Genomic DNA, 20,820 nt, shown 5'->3' with positions numbered 1-20,820 from the left:
TTATGTACTATCTAATGTTCTGCATCTGTTAAGTCATAGAGTTATGAACTTGTACTACTAATTTCTACGTTGTTTTCTAAAAAAGAATTAGTGTTTCATGCTGGTGGCATTCTTGTCTCATTTTTTTCATCCATTTTTCTATTCCTCTGCAGGAACATAGACAAGTAAATTATTTTCTTGGTACCTATTAGGAAACATTATACTAATCTTAAGTGAATTTACTAGTCTGTCTAATAAATAAGTAAATGTGCAAGAAACTGAAATAGAACTGTGTACATCTTAAACCATGAAAAGGCTTTTCGATAGTGTGTTCTTTAAGACTTTCTAACACTTCTATTTCCAGGGTTATCTTGAAGAATTGGTACGACTAAGAGAAAACCAGCTATCTGAATCTGTCTCGCAGAATAAACTGCTCTTACAAAGAATTGAAGATATGGATCTAGCCCATAAAATGGAGAAGGAACAGCTGGAATATATCATTGTGGAACTGCAAGACCAGTTGTAAGTTAGTATAATGGACAAATATTGTTAGAGCAGTATTACATAATTTATATAACTATACAATATGAAGAAATTTTGGTCCCTTTCTTCCTTAAAGAAATTCATGTATCTTAGCTTTTTTTTTTCCCCTCCCCAACATGTCTTATATTCAGAAATGGCTCCCCTGAAAGCGGTAGTAGTAGTGTAAAACGGAATAATTCTGAGATTAATTTTTTTATATATATCTGAAATAGCTTACAGTAAACTTGCTTAAATTTTTAACACATTTTTATAAAATGTTCTTTATATTTTATTACTTCCAGCCTTAAGGGCACCCTTTAAAAATAAATAGATATTGGAAGCAGCTTCCTTTCCAGCAGTGTTTTTTAAATGTTAGGCAAGAGACAATAATTAAATATTTATTTTCTTTGCATAAATACTTTTTTTTTTTTTTGCATGGCACTCACATGCAGTAGAATTCCATCTGTTAATCCTAAATATATTCAAACTGGTGAAATAGTTTACTACTCACACTTTCTTCAGTGCAAGGCAAAATGCTAAAAAAACAGGAAAAGGCCTGTATGATAAATATTTGAATATCTTGTGATTCTCGGGTAACTTATCCTCCCAGCCCTGTCTGTTGGGTAGAGAGGTACTATCCCCTTGTAGAGACACTTCCTGGTAATGTTTAAATACCCAGATAGATGGAGGACTCACTGTGTGGGCATAAATTGCCATGAGATGGCCATAGTATGAATTGTATGTTCGTTCTGCTCATAACAAATACAAGATAAATTATTTTGCCTTGTATCTGGAGTAATCTGTATGTGTCTGAACCCTGAAGTAAAATGGAAGTCCCTTGTGGCTTTCAAAACAATCCAGAATGAAGAGAATATGGAGATGGCTATAGGGCGCTTTGGTTCCCTCTGCCCCAATGTCTCACAGAGATGCCACCCAGAAGGGTCTTTTCTATGCAGTAAACTGTACTCCTAGATTGTAAACGAAGTCTTGGGTTGGTTTCCACCCCTCCCCTCTTCTAGTAGATAATTTTATCGCCAGTGCGTGAAATGAGTTTTATGAAAATCCTCAGGAATACAGCATTTGCATTTTATGACTGCCAATTTCAGAGTTGAGGAAGAAAAAAGATGGGGTTTGATTCTTTTTTTCATCTTTTTTTTTCTGATTGCCTGTAAGCATTTGAGAGTTTCTGGTTCTTTTCTGAACTTAACTGATACAGCTCATGATTCATGTTCTGCTGCTTTGGCCTCCCTGATTATTTGGGGGTGGGAGGAGGTGTGAGCTCATTTAAACCCACTCTGATACTTGGAAATTTTGAATGTTCAAACCTGCAGTTGCATGCAGCTCAGCTAAAAATTAATCAGACTGTTCAAAAGGTCTCAGTCTTTGGGGGTTGATTTTGTTTGCTGGCTTTCTTATGTAAAGGCTCAAATTGCAGAGCAGTTTCTGTTGTATTTTGACAGTGTGTTCTTGTATAGCTGTTAGAGACACTGCAGTCAGGAGCCTGGACTACACTAGATGTTTGGAGAGAGGTATAATTTTACACTGTTATTGCTGTGTGTAGCGTGCCTCTCAGCTGAACTCTTTGCAAAGTGTGTTAGGAACTCATAGTTCTTTACTGGAGAGAGAGAAGGGAAGAGCTACTTCTGGCAGACTTTTGATTATAGAGACCAGTAGTAATTAACATATTTTAAATGTTCTTTCATACTTGTTTTTTTCTTTTTTTTTTTTAATATTTCTGACCAAAGGTGCCCTGGCAGTGGAATTATGTTGTATCACAAATGTGCTGTAATTTGGCAATGAGTTTTTGCTAGTTGCTTTTTATGGTCCAGCCGTTTTATGATGGTGTTCATGTAATTCCAAATCTTGGTGTTTTGCTCCCTACCATTACTAGCGTTTTGAAGTAGTGAATGTATGCTGTAACCTTTTTGAATTCTTTACCAGTAGCTAAGAGCAAGTTTGGGATTGTAATTCTGCCCAAGGCATATTACATTACTGTTTGTAAAACGCTTTGAGATCTGTTTAGGATCATTTGTTGTGTAATGGAAAGTATTATAAATAAACATTCTATATTTTCTTTTTAATTATGCTTTTCTATTCCACTGCCTGCTGTTGCTAAGGTAGCAAATTCTACTGCTTCACCAGATACTTACTCAAGAGAAATTTGAAGTTTCCAAAGTGGTATTTCACAGGCATGCAAGTCAAAATGCTTTATGTATAGTCTCAATGGGTTTGGGCAGAATCTGAGTCTAGGTCTAGGTCTAGGTCTGTCTTCTCCCCCCCTCAAAAAAAAAAAGAGATGTGGAGGTAGGGAATAGAGATCTGACGTTTCGGCAGTATAGCTTCTTATTGTTGCTGACATGGAAACCAGATAACACTAATGATCAACAAGGCCTTCAATTTATGAATTAGATTACCTGCAGAGAAACTTGTCCATATTTACATTTAATAAGGCAGTTTGCTTGCTGTAAAACATGAAATAAATATGGAGATAGGAGATTGGAGAAACTTGGAAGTAATTCTTGGTTTACGGCTGTTAATCAAAACCTAATGTTTGACAATTTTCAGTATCATTAACTTTGTCTCACACACTTGAGTATCCAAGCTACAATGAACACCACAGTTTTCAATTTAATTAAAAAACATCCCATAGATCTCATCAATACCAATATCTGGAAAATAGTGAGGCTGAAAAATTATCAAATTAGTTATTTACAAGAGAGTATCTTTTTTGTGTCTCAATTTACTGGGATTTCTTAGGAATATGCCCACTCATCTGGGGACTGGACAGCTCCTCACTTTGCTGACAAGTGTCTGATAGCAAATCAAGCTGGAAAAGTGAAACTGCGATACTCCACCTGGTCATCAGTCAAACACATTTTAAATAACACACTGATGATGAAGAAGATGGTTCAGAGTAGATTTTAGGAATCCTTTCTGTACCAAGAGGGTGGTCAAACACTGGAATAGGCTTTTTAGAGGGGTGATTGATGCCTCAAGGCTGCCAGTGTTTAGAAAGCATTTGGACAATGCCTTTGGTAACACACATTAACTTTTGATCAGCCCTGAAAGTGATCAGGCAATTGGCCTAGATGACTGTTTTAAGACCCTTCCAACTGGAATTATCCTGTCCTAGTCGAAGAACAGCTTGCACTTTTACCATGCTTCCAGCATGAAGTGATTATGTAATGCTGTGTGTCCATTATAATAATGATGAGGTATATTCTGGCTTTCATTTACTTTCTTGAGAAATATTTGCTGTCACTGGGATGTGTTTTTGCCTGGGACTTTTTGGAGCCGAATGTTAGAAAACAGTGGGTTTGGCTCCAGTCTTCTATAGAAATTGTGTAATTTTACAGTGAGGGTGTGGTAATTCTTAAAGCCTTGAGGTGCTTAAAATTAACAACTCTTAAGAGTTCAAAAATAACAGCTCACAAGAGGACAGCCAAGAGAAGTCCATGATCCACTGTGAGTCTAACCAAAGAAAACAATTTGAATTCCGTAACATTCAAAATGCGATAGGAGAGTGATCCCAAATCAAGGAACGGTATCCTGCAGCATTCAAAACTCAGAGGCAGCCATTTCTTCCTCCTCGAAGGTCCTGCAAAGCACTGCTGAATGTCTTTTGGAGCAGAGACACATTTGATTGCACACCCCATGAGTAAAAAAATTCTAGGCATGCCCCCTGAAAATAGGTTTGTTTATAAATTATATACATGTGCTACCATACTAATATATGATGTATATTATAAAACATATACAAAAATAGACATTACAAAGGATGAGGTAAAGATTAAATAAACACTTTATTTTCTTCACTTATTACGTTTACAAAAAGTTTTTTTTTCCCCCTGTACTCCAAAGAATTGTCCTATGCACCCCACTTTGGAAACAATCAATTTGAAGGACTAATTAGTTCAAAGAAGTCTTGGCAAAATCTGGAACTGTTTTCTCACAACATCCTTGCATTAGAACTCTTAGCTTAAACAGGCTTTCTTTCCTTAGGGTAGTTCTTGGTCTATCTTTTGTTTTACACACTACCTGTGATTAAGGTAAACTCTGGTGATCTTTGCTACTTTAAAGTTCAGATTCTGCATCTGAAATCGATGTCAAATATTGATGTCTGATTACAAGACAGATTCATAATCAATTCCCTGACTAGTGACTCATCTCTGGCATGGTTACTCACTGATGTTATAAAAGCTAATCACTTCAGCAAAAAAATCTTTTAAATGAAGCAATAAGGAAAAAGGAAACTGTTGTAATCAAAGGTAAAAACCCCACAAAATTTTAAATTTTTTTTTGGTTGCTACATTTTTTGTTGAAATGCCAGTAGTGTTTGGCATAGTGTTTACCAATGTGCGTTTCCTCCTAAGGCATATTTCACATTTTCAGACTGGTGTGCCTGGTGTAAGATGGTATGGCTCCTTTGCCCCAACTGGTGCAATTTTTAAATTTTTTGTATTTTTTAAAACACAGGTATTGTGTTTTAAAGCTTCAGTGGCTGTGCTATATTTTATACTGCTCTGGTTTTTATCTTCCTCTGCTGCTTCTTCTGTCTTGTTCTGGTCTTCTGTGGAGAGGAAGGAAAGAACTAGGAAAAACTCTTCAGTTTTTGGAATTCTGTCTTTGGTTATGGCACAAATAAGACTCAAATGAAACTGTAGGGACACTCACAATTTACATTGGTTTAAGTTTGTCTGTGGAATTAAGATTTTTTAAAAAAATATATTTTAATAAATCTCAAAGCTAGATTTATTTAAAAGGACTGGCTGTTACTTCAGAATTGGTCAAACTTTTCAAGGCCCAAACACTGCTTGTACTTTATCCTGAATATTTTAACATTGCTACTCTCTGATCAATGCCCTAATACTTCACTTCCTAACTGGATAATACAAGTGGCTTTTTAAAGGCAGAAAATGACAGTTTAGTTGCAAGCCTGAGAGACTGTATCAGTTATACTCTAATTACAGTAAACGCTCTGTGTGTGTTTCCATGCCTGAGTTGTACACACGTCCTGTCTCTTCGGCTTCCCTGTTTTCCAGGCTTTGGGGCACTCTGTCCACACACCTATTTTTCCCTTTGTTAGCACTGCACTGGGCTCACGCTCAATGGACGCAGAAGTCCATCAGCTCATTCCCAGCAGTGCCTGAACATAGAGAGCAGCCTTCCAGAGCAAAATGACACATGTCCAAGACCAGGCAAAACGAACACACTGTCTTCTATCAGCTCTATTATAGACGACTTCCTGGAAGATTTACTGTACGCTTTGTAGCAAAGATGATTCCTTTCCAAAGACGGATCAAGCCCCATTAGGTTGAAAAACTTCCTTATGAAAATAGTATCTGTGCTTTTCCTTGTTTTGCTGAGACTGTAAATACTACCAATACTCTGCCTGAGAGCAGGCAGGCGAGGGTCACAGGTGAAGGCACCCGGTTGTAGATGACTTAGGCTGTAACTGTGCTGTCAGAGACAGAGCTGAAGAAATCTTGTCCAAGGAAAGAGAAAGTTCTGAACAAAGGCTTCAAAATTCAGCCTGTGCTTTGTGTCTCCTTGTGACTAAAACTAAATACAGATTGTCTGGCTTTGCAATCCTCTCACAAAAACTAAATCATCTGGAGAAATAAAGAGGATATCTTCCTTAGTGCCCTTACCTTCATTTTCAGATAGTCCTCTTGTAGAACTACTTTTTTTTTTTTAAAGAGACTGAATTCCTCAACCACGTAAGGTACAGTAAATCCAATTTATTGTAGCTGCTTTATTTTCTCTCTGAAGGGAACCAGGAGGTGTTTGATCTTCTTGCTGGATTTCTTTCCTAGAATGTCAGAACTGAGGATGCTAATCCTTCTTTCTTCTTAAAGCTTTCATGGATCCTTGCTACCAAACTGTAATTCACATTAGTCACGATTTTAGTTGTAATGCTTCCTGCATGTCCTCTGTCTCACTGAAGTTTGCAGCAGCAATTTTAAAAACCTCAGCATTGGAATCTGGTCAGTTTTCAGCTCCTCCTTTTCTCAACTTGTTTGTACTTTTTGTTTCAAACAGCATAGAAAAAATACTGCAGAGGTTAAAACTCTTGTTTAGGCAGAGTTTTGTGTTTGGTGGGGGGTTTTTTAGAATTCTTTCTTGAAGTTTGCTGCAATATTGCCTGCCTTTCTCCTTTATGAAGGTGTGGCTAGACAGCAAAAAAGAAAGTTCTGTTTCCAGGAAGGTGGAAACCTGTGAAGACATGGGACATTCCTTTTTGCTTAAAAGTATTGCTAGGAAAAGTTCAGCTGGGCGTAGTGTCTGGGTAGACACACTCCTGTGATTCAGAGTGGAGCAGACAGAGGAGGCACAGCAAAGCAATACGCAGAATTAAGCACAAGTGCAGCCAAGCTTCTGACATGATGCAAGACACACTATTCTTAGGATCCAAAGGGATTTGCATGGGGCTATTGTGCAGCAGGAAGCCAAAAGTTTCTGGACTCATTGCAGCCTGAAGAAAAGGACTTACTCTGCAAGGTGAAGTAGATAGGGAGGGATTTGTTCTTAAACCCTGATACTTTAATATCTCATTCTGAACTTTTAAAAAAGGAATATAAAAGGTTGGGGTTAAAATAAACCTTAAATTTTCAGAAAGTTAAAAGCTTTTGAAGTTATTGGTGTCTTCAAGGACAAGATGTATTGGTAAATTTACAGCAAAATGCTGGCTGGCTCCAAGGTGAAACATTTTTGTAAGAGTCTCTCCTCTCTGCTCTCTTTTCCTTTTTCTTGTTTTCTTTTTTTCTGTGTGTTAAAGAATCAGAGACTTTCACTTTGACCATTTGCATACTTAATGACATTTGCATGGCAATGTCTCCCTTTCTTTGAGTGTTAAATGTGTAACACTATCCCTGTTCTTATAATGGTACCCTTTCTATTTTCCACATAGCTACACTTCTATGGATAAAGACATTGCATACAAGTGCAAGCCAGAAAGCTTTACGTTAGTTGGACATTAACACTTCGTGCATTCCCAATTCCAGAATTTTCATCTAATGTAGAATTAAAAGGTGGGAGCAGGGAGGAGTAAGGCCTTTCAAAATAATAATGAGATGTATCAAACCTTTGAGGGCCTCAGTGCAATGCAGTTGGAAATAATCTGCGTCCCCAGTAGGAAAGTGTGTCATATGGATCCTGGAGATTCTTCCTCTGTTGATACCTGAACTTAGCTGAACTGTGGCAGAAGAAGAATACTTGCTTTGTCATAGTAATGGCAAACATCAGATCCTTCCTCTTAATTCCACAAAGAGAATTATCTCCTGACTAGAACAGATGAACCTGAGGCTTTGATTTCATAAAAGGGTTTGAGTCACTTGCTACACACTGCAAATGGGGGGATAGAGAATATCAGCTAAAAAATAGGGTAAGTCAATCATGATACATAATCATTAACTCCTAGAGTAGAATCACAGAGACTGAATTTGATCTCTTTGTGCTTTACCGATTTAGATAAACGAACTCACATTGCCATTTGCTTCTGAGACTCTCAGTTTTTCTTGCTTCATTATCTCAACCCTCATAGTTATTTACTGTGGGGTTGCTTCTGTATTCTGGAAGATACTGATGGGGAAAGGTAGTGGCTACGCATAAATGCAGAGAGTTGAACCAAAGTTATTTTCACCTTCTTTTGATATATTTAATGCAAGTTATGTGAAGTTCAGTATCAAAGTGAATGGACTTTACATGACGACTGTTACAAATACAACAAATTTTTGTAAGGGTGGAAGAATAGCACCAGGTTAGAATGGTGAGGAGAGGCTAGTTCTGTATTTGCAGAAGTATTACTTTATTATTGATATACTGAAGCAATCTTGCTAAGATTCTTTAGAAAAAGGAAATTGATATTTCAATTATCCTGAACTTCAGTTTAATTTGACTATATTTATTAGTTTAAATAAAACAGATTGTGAATTCAGTTTCCTGTAGTAAAAAGGAATAGAAAGATCCACTTTCACAGTTTCAGACCAAAATTTGTTTCTCTAAATACCAATAGTCTGACCAAGAGAAAGCTGAGTTATGGCTCAGTGTGCATACACAGTCTCAGAAATGTGTGGATTTTTTTTTAAATTATGGATTGTGTTTGTAAATTTAGGATGCAACTTCCTCCAAGGGAATCAGGCCTGGTTATTTGTCCAAGGACATGAAGTGTGTCAGTCACAGCAGTATTTTTATGATCACACACAAATGTAACATACTGTGGTATGTTTTGATCCACTCTGAATGTCTGTATTCTGAAATAAATTCTCCACTGTAATTAGACGAGAACTTGGGAGTCAAGCTGCCTGTATTCCTGCCAGTCTGAGCTCATCCAAGTTACTCCAGAGGTCAAGGAGATCAAAGGCTGTACAGAATTGATGGCAGTAATTTCATTACTGGAGGATCTATTTCCAGGCCTCCAGGAGATATCAAAGGAAGACTTTAAAAGATTTAGAGAAGGCTTTTTAAAAAGATATTGAAGACGCTTCAAGAGGATCTGTTCTGTGGCACAACTTGTACTGTTGCTGTTGGGCACAAAGCTCTGTTGGCCAGTCAGAGTAAGACAATGTGGTGCGGTAGGACATGCCTGCTTTCTTTCACTGCAGCGGCTGCCATTAGAAAGTCTGCTGGGATCTAACTGCTCTGGCATCTAATTTGGGGAATACACTGTGTCTGTGCACAGGGCACAAACCTGAGAGAGGTGATGTACTGCAGCATCAAAATCTACTGGTAAGTAACTCGTTTTCATACCTGCTGATCTAATTTCTCAAAGTCCAATGATATACCAGTCCAGAGAGCTCACTGTCTTGCTGCAGTACTGACAGTTTGAGAGTTCCCTTTTATTTTAGATTTGCTCTTACAGATTTTAGTTATATTCATGTATGCTATCAATTTGAGTTTGCATTCCATATTTCCTGTCCTAAGTAAAGGTTTTTAAAGCTTGTTCTTTCTTATTCAAATGCTTTTATTTTTTTTTAAGCTTTTATTTTCACTTTTACTTTTCACCACTCAGGTAGTTCTTGAACTGGAGCACTCATCTGATATAATTCCCTTTCTTAGGGAATTAGTCTGTTTGGTTTATTTCCTGTCTTCATCTGCTGGTAGGAGGGCAAATTGCCAACTGGACTGGCATTTTCTGGATTTGGAGAAATTAAACTTGCAGGTAAGAAATTATTGGTTTTTCATAGGTATAACTGGAAACAGAACTGACTTTTTGTTTATTGAAAAAATCTGTGCAAATGGGCCTTTCAGAATAGGCTTCCAACAGCATGAATCTGGATTGGATCCAGGGAAACCTGGAAATCCAATCTAGATGAAATGAGACCAGAACTTCTAAGTGATTACCAAGATAAGGCTCTTCTATATTAGCTTGGACTAAACTTGACACTAATTTTTATTTATTTGTAAATAAAAGGTAATATACTTACAGTATAGTAAGGGACCAAAAATACCGCTTCTGTCTTGCATGCAGGAACCCCACATAGAGGCTGTCTTTTGTCCCCATCTCCCACTGTTAATGAGCAAATCAAGTCAGGTCACAGTTTCAAGTAGATTATTAATTCAAATCGACCTTTGAAAAGGTAGTTGAGCTGCCCAAAATGATGCTAGTGCAAACAGAACCCCACTGTTTATGGAGCTACCTTATTAATTAAACTGAAAAAAAAAAGTAATTGAAAATTGACCATTTTGATGACACATTTTGAGAGTGGTTCCTCTGTGTTTGTACCAGGACAGCTGAAAAGGCAGCATCCTGTGGAGCAGGGGTGGAAATGAGCAGTAATCTGTCAATTGGCATTTTATTATTACATGTGTACCATACGTAATGATATTCTGCTTCTGCCTAATAAATAATCTCAAAATAATAAATAATGGAATAAAGATTTAAAATAAAATCATAAAAGTTGAGGAAATGACAAGCAACTATTCTGCAGAGTACACGGCAAAGGCAGGACCAGTGAACACTGAAGGCCAAGGATGCGTTTTGGAAGACTTCACTAATTTTGCTTTTCCGTACTTTTTTAAATACACAACTAAAGGGCTGAAAGTCAAAAGCATGCAGACATCTCTGGGAATAGCTGTATAAACCTGATGTTAAAACTCTGGCTGTTGCTGTTATTCTTGAATAACAGTAAGTGGATGTAAGGGCCTGGAGGGAGTGTACGTATCTGCACTTCAAGCAGACGCTTATTCCTAACTGGGGAGTATGTTAGTATTGATTAGTTAATGAATCTTCGTTATTATTTTGTAATGGGCAGGAATTCATTAGCAGGAAGTTTTTACTGAGTACTTCTCTTTGTTTTCTAAAAAGAGCTTAATTTAAATGGCAGTTCCTGATGTGCAGAACAAAAAATATAAATGTAAGGCAAATAGTCCTTGGTTTTTAATGCATTTTAGTATTAAGATGATGTTCTCATCTCTTTTGCTGATTGTTTTTACTAACAAATCATTAATGGCAGTAGTATTTTGAATTTGTATGGAGTTTTTCTCTTTCTCAACATTACAAAGCACAAACCAACCAACCAAAAACCCCTAAGCCTTAAATGTTACAACTTAAACAGGGTATCCTGGGCTAATATGATGAGACTGTGAGTATTATAATTCTCCTACATACATGCATTATGGACAAACCTATGCCATGAAGTAATATGTAGTTGATCATTTTAAAAGCAGCTTTTTGAAAATGCATTGTCTCCAGCATCACCAATGCCTCTCTCCTGTAATAAAACCCAACAAGCATTTTGCTGGGTTTGCCTCACTTCTCACTTTTCAGTACAAAAATAGCAATTCAGCAATTACTTCTAAAGGAACTGGAAATATTCTCTCTCTGCCTACCATCTCTTCAGGATTTCTTTTTATTTGTAATGTTTTTCAGAACTTTAAACACAATATGATGTTATCTTAGAAAAGTATTTTTGGGGCTGAGGGTTGCTCAGACCACAAGTGTTGAGAGCAGGAGAAAAATTATTATTTTCCCCCTGCAGATCACAGAAGAGAGCTTCTGCTGCTTTAGTCAACATGATTATAAGGAGATGAAAATGACTGTCAGTGGAGAAGACACCAGTCAGTGAACGGGGGACTATGCTCAGAGGCTTTCAGACTACCAAGAATTTTTTTCATGCCTAGATTAGGTGATGTACCATAAATCAATTTAACACTCCTGCTCTCATAATGAATTCTTACATCTCCCTGCTCTACATGAGGCTTTCTGCACTCCACAGTCTCACCATGTTAGTCCAGGATACCCTCTTCAGCCATACCTCACACTCTGACTTTCTTTCATTGAGAAATATTCACACAGTCTCTTCCTGGGATACACTGTATTCTCCACGTACCAACTACATGAGATTGTTGCATTTAGAAGCCATTGTTCTTTTCTCTTTGGCTTTGAAGTTTTCAATTCCCAGTCTGACGAAAAGGATTTACCAGCTTGTTGAATATGGTTGGTTGCTTGTTTTCACTCAAGCTTGATTGTAGTTCCTTCTTTGCTAACTTTTCTCTAGAGTAAAGCCTTCTCTCTCTTACTTTTCCTCTTCCCTTTTTGGAATGACCTTGCTTTCACTCTTGTATTAAATAGTTTAACATGATGTCCCAAAACCTAACCTTGCATCTTCCTTAAATCATCACAGCTACAAAACCAATGGGGCAGTATGATATTGAATTTTATTTAAATACAGAACTGCATACTTGTGATCTTCAGAGTTACTCTAATAAAGTATTATGGATTTTGTTCTTTATAAATTATGCTTACAGGTTACAATTCTTAAAATCTAGGCCTCAAGTCTCGGTCTACAGGCTTTCAGGTCGTTCTGGTTTTGTGTTGGTGAGTCTCACCAGCAGTTCGTTCTTGGGAACAGAAGCAACAGAATAAACTTTGTTTGCACATAGGCTGCTCTAGTTCAGTATGTCTTCCTGCAGACCAGCATTTCACAAAGAAGTTTATATATCGCATTACATTATTTTTATGGGAACTTTTGGCAATGCTTTTGAAATATTTCCCAGTCAAAGCCTGAAGAGTTCAGTAGTTTCTTTTTTTTCCATGCGTGTAAATAACAGAAAATACTAGTTTTAGGTTTTATTCTTGAATATTTTGTGCAACTTGTAAATTTCACAAATATTCATATTTGCCATCCAGTTCCTCTCTTCTTATATTGCCCTGTGAAGACTTGATTCTAATGTTTCCCCTGAAAGCTTTTATATGCCAAACAGATTTTGCTATACTAGCAGATAAATAAGTTTTAATAGTAATATTCTTCTTTTAGGTAAACAGCCTGACAGTAAACACATAGAGGAAAGCTTGTAAACTTCACTGCACTCATGATCATTAAGAAAAGTCCTACTTCAAACCCTGCAGTATGCAGCTGAGAATTGGCCAGCAGGAGTTACAGTGTTTGCAGCTGGAGGAACAAGAGAGCTATTGTAGAATTTCAATCTGCCTTGGATAAATTAAATCGTTGTCTTCTGAGAGCTCTTTACTTGTATCCAGAAAGAGCTCATCTGGTCTGACCAAGAGTAGGACAGCACACTCAATCTTGTGCAGTGTTGTTGGCACATTGAGTGGTTTGAAATTTGTATGCTTTTTTCATTGAAATTTTTTTCATTTTTTCATAATTTTCCCCTCCTTTTTAACTGCTTTCTGTACTAAATGCTTTTGTCTATATTTCTTTTCTCTCCCATTTTTAAATATTTGCATCAGGATCATTTTTGCCTCATGGCAATTAAGAGTTGGAGGATGATGTATGCTGTGTAGATGTTCCACTTAGAGACGTGGGTTACTGGTGGTCTTGCCACTGCTAAGTTAATGGTTGGATTTGATGATCTTAAGGGTCTTTTCCAATCTAAAGGATTCTGTGATTCTGTGCAGTTTAATTCTTTGACTATTAAAATAAGTCTAGTTAATATGCATAAATTGATACTGCCTTCCTTAATCTTGAGAGAATTGCTGTTGGCAAGCAGTGCCTTTAAAAAGTCTTTGCTGCAGCAGAATCTCATGATGCTTTAAAAATGGCTGCAAGAGAGCAAACAGCTGAAGAATCTACAGGGCTGAAAAAACACGTGGTGACTACCAGTGCCTGTGAATCTTTTGTCTAACTTCCTGTTGTCTATACTACTAATTTATATGTACTGAATACTGTGCTTGGATTAATTTTATACATTCAAAGTTATTTTTAGATATTTTTAAAGATTGAAAATAAAAGCATAGCAGGGTTAAGAGGAGAATAGTTACTTCTGTATCCTACCTGATGCCTGAGAAGATAACCACTTTCTTTTTCTCCACTTGGTGGAGTGGTTTAAGCAGTGATCTACTGGAACTGTCTTTTCCTGTTGTTATGCTACAACCTCTGGAGCAGTTTGGATTCAGAATGTCTTTGTCCACACAGAAGGGGTGACACTTCAGGTTACTGTAGCACAAAGATGTGTGGGAAAAGCCTCAATACAGAAACCTACATAAAATGCCAAATTTCCACTATCAGCAACTTGTGGGTGGATATGTGTGCGTGTGTTGCTGTTGCTCAGTGTGATTGTTTGGTAACACCCTGACACTGCTCCTGAGCTGTGTGGTCATCAGGCACAGGAGTTGTCCAGACAGGAATTTACACGTGCGTGTTATACGTGTAGTAGTTTGCATTTGGTTATTGTGTGCACATTTGCTAATATAAACTGTGTCCTGTTAGGAAGCTATTATGAAAACATACAAGAAGTTCTCCTGAATAAGAAGGGGATGTTGTATAACTGGCTTACCTCATATGAACCCACTATGTCACCGTTTCAGTTTCCTCAAATCAACAAGCCTTTAAGAGACCTGTTTAATGCTCGGTGTACCCCATGGGATTAGGGGAATGACATGGGGAAGCGAATACCCGACAAGATATTTGAAACTGAGAGCTTTGAGTTATCCAACCAATTTCTTCCTACAGACCCCTTAGAAAGCAGAGTGAGGGGGGAGATCCAGGGTAGAAAAGTTGATGGCTTCCTTGCATGAACGCTGGACGAATTTGTCATCTTAAGAAAAGATTCTTAAAAATAATTTTGTTCATTGTGGTGCCTCACCACCTTCTCCTGCAAAATTGCTCTGCATCTGTCTCCTCTCTGAAACCTGGCTGCTGAAAGTTCCTTACTGAACTTGCTATTGTCTTACCTTGTTTTGTGGGAAATGTTGGTGCTCAGGGTGGTGTTTGGGACAGTCTAAACAGTCCAGAACAAAAGCCATGTTGTAAAAATAGACCTGTTGACAATGTGAATTCATATAAATGTATGTGTACCTGAATAGTGTACCACAAATAGTTATTTAATTTGCTATTTCAGGCAACACATGGTGTTTGGCTTTGAAGGCCTGAGGAGATCCGTAACACAAGCTATTTGCTTCAGGCCACAGTCAAACTTCTTGTAAAGCAGCATTTTACTATTGCTTAGGATTTTGTGGATTGGAGGATTTATGGGTTTTTAATGGATTCCAGAATAACTCTAGAAACAAAATAATGTTTTATTTCTAGAGTTATTCTACAGCACTATAAAGGTAGGTTGGAGGTGGCCTTGTACTGTAGGAAAAAGGCTGACGTTGTCTTGGAGCATGAACCACATACTTTCCTTATTTCTGTATGACTTTTGGCAGATGACTTCCAGTATTGGCATATTAAGTTCCTGGTTTCCAGAATTTCAGAAATTCAGTCTGTTTTATGGGAACATGAGGCAAAACTACTTTGAACATTTAAAGTACTCATTTAACATATTTTCTGTAATTTAAACACATCAATTATTAGAAACTGTAAGGTGGTAGAAAACAGAATAACCATGTGTTGTATTTTATTTTATTTGGAAGCAGATAATGGAATTACCTTATCTGGTTTTTAGTTCCTTCTGCAAAAGTATTGGGGAGGGGGAGTGGTTGTGGTGGGGTGTTTAAACTGCAAAATAAAAATTGGGAAGGAAAAAAGGACATTGCATTCCCATAAAAGGTTTGCAAAATAGTTCTTTGTTAATAACCATCATGCTGGCAGAAAGAATCTCTACACTGCAGGTCTATTTTATGGCTTTTGCAGAAAGATTCTAATTTCAGCTTCTGTTCCTACATCCTCTTGATAGGTCCCTAAGTTGCTTCCCCTAGGAAAAATGAATAGTTTAAGGTACTTTATGAAAATTGCAATTGGTCACTTGAAGTAGAACATCAACTTGGCCAGCACTGTATGTCCTGTTTTTCTTTCTGTACCTTAAGGAACTGCATTTAACGGAGTGAGATTTACTGATTTCTTTATTCACAGGACTGTGCTAAAGAATAATGACTTGAGATCAAGACAAGAATTAACTACTCACCTCACCAATCAGTGGCCTTCCCCAGGAGCTCTGGATGTCAATGCTGTTGCCTTGGACACTCTACTCTATAGAAAGCACAATCAGCAATGGGATGAGTAAGTTGCATGTTTATTTTGATTCACCTTAAGAGCAAGGGGGAAACTCAAAATTTTGCATTTCCCTTGGCATACTTTCAAATGCATCCTGTTGGAATTACCTGTTACTGTGTATGAGGATCAGTTGGGAGAAAAAAAAAACAGTTTCTCTCACCATGAAAATTTCCTTCCTTTGGATTAATTAAAAAAAAAAACCCAACAAACCAGCAATTTAGGAAACAAACAAAAACAGTATTTGAGTGGAAAGATTAACTGCCTAGGGTTTGGTTTTATTTGGGTTTTTTAACTTCTTAAGGAGACTGTTTTACGATTAAAAATTACTTGCTTTGCAGGAAAAGTTTTCAAAGTCTGGACCAACTTTCAGCAGAAGTTAGTCTTTCTCAGTCCTCTCTGGATCCAGGTCACTCGCAAGATGGAAAGCAGGATGGAATGAACTTGTTAAATGAAGGTATGGGGCCACTCTAGTGGCTTCATTTTATTTTGTACTTCGTAGCTGTGACCTTTGGTCCCTGTGAGGTGAATTTTCAGTGTGAGCAAAACACACATTTAAAAGCCTGTTCTGCACTGTTATGTAAATTGTTTCCGTTTCCCTAAGGACTAGACTTCAAATAACTCTGGATTTATGAAGACTCCCCCTGCCCAGTAATTATAAAACTTCATGCTGTATTTCAAGCTAAGCTTCAGATATGTTGCATATCTTCCTTCTCCATAACTGAACCGGAGATAGCTCAGCTACACAGAGGATCTTCTGCCAGCTTTCTACTGTAATGAACTCCTTCTCTGGAGATATTCAAGACCCGTCTGGACACCTCCCTGTGCGACCTGTCCTAGGGAACCAGCTTTGGCAGGGGGGTTGGACTCGGTGATCTCTGGAGGTCCCTTCCAACCCTAAAATTCTGTGAACTCTTAAAATCTATTGAGTTATTTAAGTTTCCTTTTTTGTTTACTAAAAGAAAGGTTCCACGCACTAGATTTGAAACTACCAGTCATTCTTAGATCTGGCATTCAACGTTTATCTGTGGAGATGCAATGTTTCTCTTAAAATAGTTTTGAATGCAATGTGAACCAGGCTAATACATAAATGTAATAAGCACACACACAACACTCCCCCCAACTCTCTGTACACGTATCAAAGTTTAGCTGCTCCATCTTGTGGGCAATTCTGAAAAGCGGGAAAATGCTGGAAGACATCTGAAACAGTATTTTGGGTAAGAACATACAGAATCACAGTATCATTAAGGTTGCAAAAGACCTCCAAGATCATCTAGTCCAACCATCCCCTTACCACCTGTATTACTAACTGCACTGCTATAAAAATCCTTTTGTATCTCATCAAGTGTTAACTGAATAAACTTGACATAACAGAGCCTTAGTTCATAGCCATAAAATTTCTTGCTTTTTAACTATCAAGGATGTAATAACTAGAACTCTTTTGTAAAACTGTAAGCAGTCTTAAAATCTAAATTATTTCAGGTTGGCTTAGAGGAAGTGAGATAGAATCAGCATCGCTATTACAAAGAGAGTCCTTGTGCAGATCTCCTTTCAACTGTTTTTTTGCAATATCAATTCTTTGAAGTTATCCTTTATCTTCTGTAAATTAAGATGTGGCATAACCACTGATAATAATAGTTTAGGCTTTGATTTTAAGACTCAGTCCTTAAAGGTAGCATATCTCACCTCTAACTCACTGAGATGAGGTTCATTGGTACCTAAGCTTTAATATAACTTTGTAAGATCCTGCTGTTCAAATACCTCTGGTCTAACGCTCAGTACAGTGGTTTTAATTATAAGATTAGAAGTACTAAACTGTCACATTACTGTTACACCCACACATGTAGTCAGATTTTTAGCTTCCCACTTGTTGAAATTAAAGGCTGTGCCAAGTGTTACTCTGCTCTCTGTGTCCTCACATGGAAAGTGGTCTTTAAAGCATAGTTTTCATGGGAATACAGATTTTCCTAAAAGTAAACACGCTTCAAAAGTGCTAATTGAGTTCATTCTTTAGGGAAAGCTGCTCAGTCACTTGAAAAAAGTTCAGTAGATGTGATACCTAAAAATCTACCGGAAACTCCTAATAAGAACCATAAGTAATGCAAGAGAACAACATGTCACTTGGGGTTTTTCACAATGAATTGTTGGGCAGGGCACAATTCAGGTTATTTGCCTTTTTTTTTTTCTTGCAGCCTTCTCACAGGAATAAAACTTTTCTGTCAGGAACAGGAGACAATTTTAAAGAAAATTTTTTTTTATTGGTGTGACTTAAAAAAATTCTGGTAGACAGGCTTATCAATGAAACCTTGTGCCTGTGGCCTTTTAAAGTTGATTTTAATCTCTAGTTTAAGGTGATCTTTTCTATTCTGCAGGAGGAAATAGGGAGATGCTGGTAGCTCAAATTCTTTATAGTGTAATTTATTAGCACAGGTGGCACAAAGCCACTTCAATGGATATGCTGAGAAGGGAAGACATAAAATAAATAGGAAAAATTGTCTAGTGTTTACCCATAGGTATGTTACATGTCAGCTCTCAGGTGTATTTGGATGGCAGGGCAGCTACCTGCACTGCCACTCCTACACGGTAGGGCTTTTTCCAGTGGTTGGACCCTAATGCATTTCAAATTACCAAGGATTAAAACCCAATCACGTTTATTTTAAAATAAATATATCCTGATTCCAGTTAATTCTACTCCTTTTTGAAGGATTAAAAATTGTATCACTGGTACTGACAGTAATGTCTCTTCCATTTGGGTATAATATGCTTGACTAAAAGCAGTGCTTGAATCCCTATCTGTGTAGTCAGCAGCGCCTCTGCATTTCCCTCTGCCCAGCCTGTAACGTTGGGTAGTAAGTTTTCTTTACCACCTGGACAGGGAAGGTACAGCACAAATTATGTGCCTTCCTACCTGCCTTTATGAAGTATGTGTGTGCAGAAGCAGTAGCGTGTCATTCATAACAGTGCAGATGAAACAGTTTGTTACAGTCCCTCAGGTTTTTATTTTTTTCTTTTCCCTTGTGGTCAGGTCATCTTGTGCTATAAAAATTATTAGCTTAATTCTTGTTTTTCTTAACAGGGAAGGAAGACACTCCATCATTGCTTGGTCTTTGTGGCTCTCTTACTTCAGTAGCAAGCTACAAATCTCTCACAAGTCTGAAATCAAGTGAATATCTTGCAAGTCCCACAACAGAGATGACAAGTCCTGGCTTAACACCATCTTGAGACACAGACAAGAAGGAAGAGCTTTGTGTTGTATGCAGTCAGTTCATGTTCCATAAAATGACTTGCAATGAAGACTGATAGTCCTGAATTAAAAAACTAGCTGCTTTTTTTTTTTTTTTCCTTTTCATGGTTACTTATTTAATTCACAAATTCTGTCAGGTTCAAAGTTGTTTGGTTTTTCTCACCCCCGGAGCAGTTTTCAGATTTTCTATTTTAGTCCTTAACTGCGTAAAGCTCCTGGTCAGGTACAGGACATGTAATCTGATGCTTATAATTGATTTTTAAAATGAAACTGTTGGAAATAAGTACTTGACTGCCATGACCTTTGTTTCTCCTTGCAATGGCCTCACCCTACTCTAGCCATGGTGCTTCTCTGCAGTGCTTCAAATATCTATCAACTCTTGCAGACCAGACAGGGAATCCTTAACGCCAATCTTTGTAGACAAACGAATATTTTCCCTAAAATCCAGCTTTTCATCTGTGTACCTTGCATAGGACCTCAAATAGCATATTTAACCTATCAACAGCTCTTCTCAAGTTGACTCAGTGTTAGATTTTGCATTCCTGTTCGTATCATGGCACTTAGGAGACATCTGAATCGGGCTGAAGAATCACACTGAAACACTTAGTAATTCCTGACGTTGCATGCCAATTAACAAATGTAAGTTGATCATCTATATCAAACAATTTGTAAATGTTGAGGAAACTCACTACATGCTTTGGAGTGAACTGAGCTACAGATAATCAAAGGTTGTATGAGGAATTTCTTGGTTTATTGTCCTTGCTGGAAAGATGGGGACTAAGGATGGTGGGGTTGGCACTTTGGGAAGCTTGGATTGGGTGTTTATTGGTAAGATCCCAAGGGGACTGTAAAGGGGAAACAAAGACAATGCAATGACAGTATTCTCATGGTAAAGATTTTTCTCATTCCTGTAGTAGTGCAATAGGTATTTTTCTCGATTAGGTCATAAGGCAGAACTTATTTAAGTCAGTTTTCTCAAATTACTTGCCATTGATTTAAATTACTGATAGAGGGGGGAAAAAAGGGAGAGACATTTTTTAAATGAAACTAACTTTCCAGATTACCCTACAGTTTCAAAGTTTGCAAATTCATTTTTGAATTGCAAACTATATTCTTAATTCTTTGTAGGATACAATTTTGCTAATCAAGGTAATGCTTATCAGTATGGTTAGTAACTTTTTAAACTTAAATGCATGTAAGTACGTTGTATTTATAAGTGCTAGGGAAAATGCTTTTTTGTGCCAAAGAAGTTTCATAAATTGTTTACATGAGTAGCTGCAATACAAGACAGATTTTTTTAATTGTTGCTTACTCTTAGGTGTTTACAGAATGTCACTACTCTCTGTATGGTTTTAGTTGATTTGTAAGGGTACCTTGGCACTACTACTATAACCTGGTCTCTTAGGGTGGGCTTAAAAGAAGATTCGTTGTTACCTGGATGGAAAACTACAGGAATTGTTTGGCCTTTGTAAGTATGAGGCTACACATCTCCGGAACACAGTGCACTGTTGGATTTAGCTGGAGAAGGTTCAAGATGCATTTCCGCAACTCTAGTCCGCAGTGCTGGAGGCTACTGCATCAGTGACAGTAAACAACCACCGGTGCCATTTTTTAAAGTCACTTCCCAAATCCACCAGAGCTTGTCTTTCGAGCCCTTATCTACCCACCCAGTTAATTTCTCTG

General features: G+C 37.5%; 1 protein-coding gene across 3 annotated transcripts in view; it reads left to right on the top strand.

Annotated features, from left to right (window-relative positions):
• RUNDC3B (RUN domain containing 3B) overlaps positions 1-19,115 on the top strand; it is a gene marked incomplete at both ends in the record, with an annotated part of 52,094 nt that extends 32,979 nt beyond the window's left edge. The window contains 4 exons of one of the 3 annotated variants that reach the window (XM_084260206.1): positions 344-501; positions 15,756-15,902; positions 16,235-16,350; positions 18,970-19,115. In XM_084260206.1, the coding sequence (XP_084116332.1) occupies positions 344-501; positions 15,756-15,902; positions 16,235-16,350; positions 18,970-19,115 (567 nt within the window). The remainder of the gene's footprint in view (positions 1-343; positions 502-15,755; positions 15,903-16,234; positions 16,351-18,969) is intronic. The other 2 variants (XM_084260204.1, XM_084260205.1) reach the window with 2 other exon arrangements.
• Between the last annotated feature and the right edge of the window lie 1,705 nt (positions 19,116-20,820).

Source organism: Gallinula chloropus (assembly GCF_964237585.1).
Source record: "Gallinula chloropus genome assembly, chromosome: 2".
Classification (NCBI taxonomy): Eukaryota; Metazoa; Chordata; class Aves; order Gruiformes; family Rallidae; genus Gallinula; species Gallinula chloropus.
This window is presented reverse-complemented; position numbering and strand designations above follow the sequence as displayed.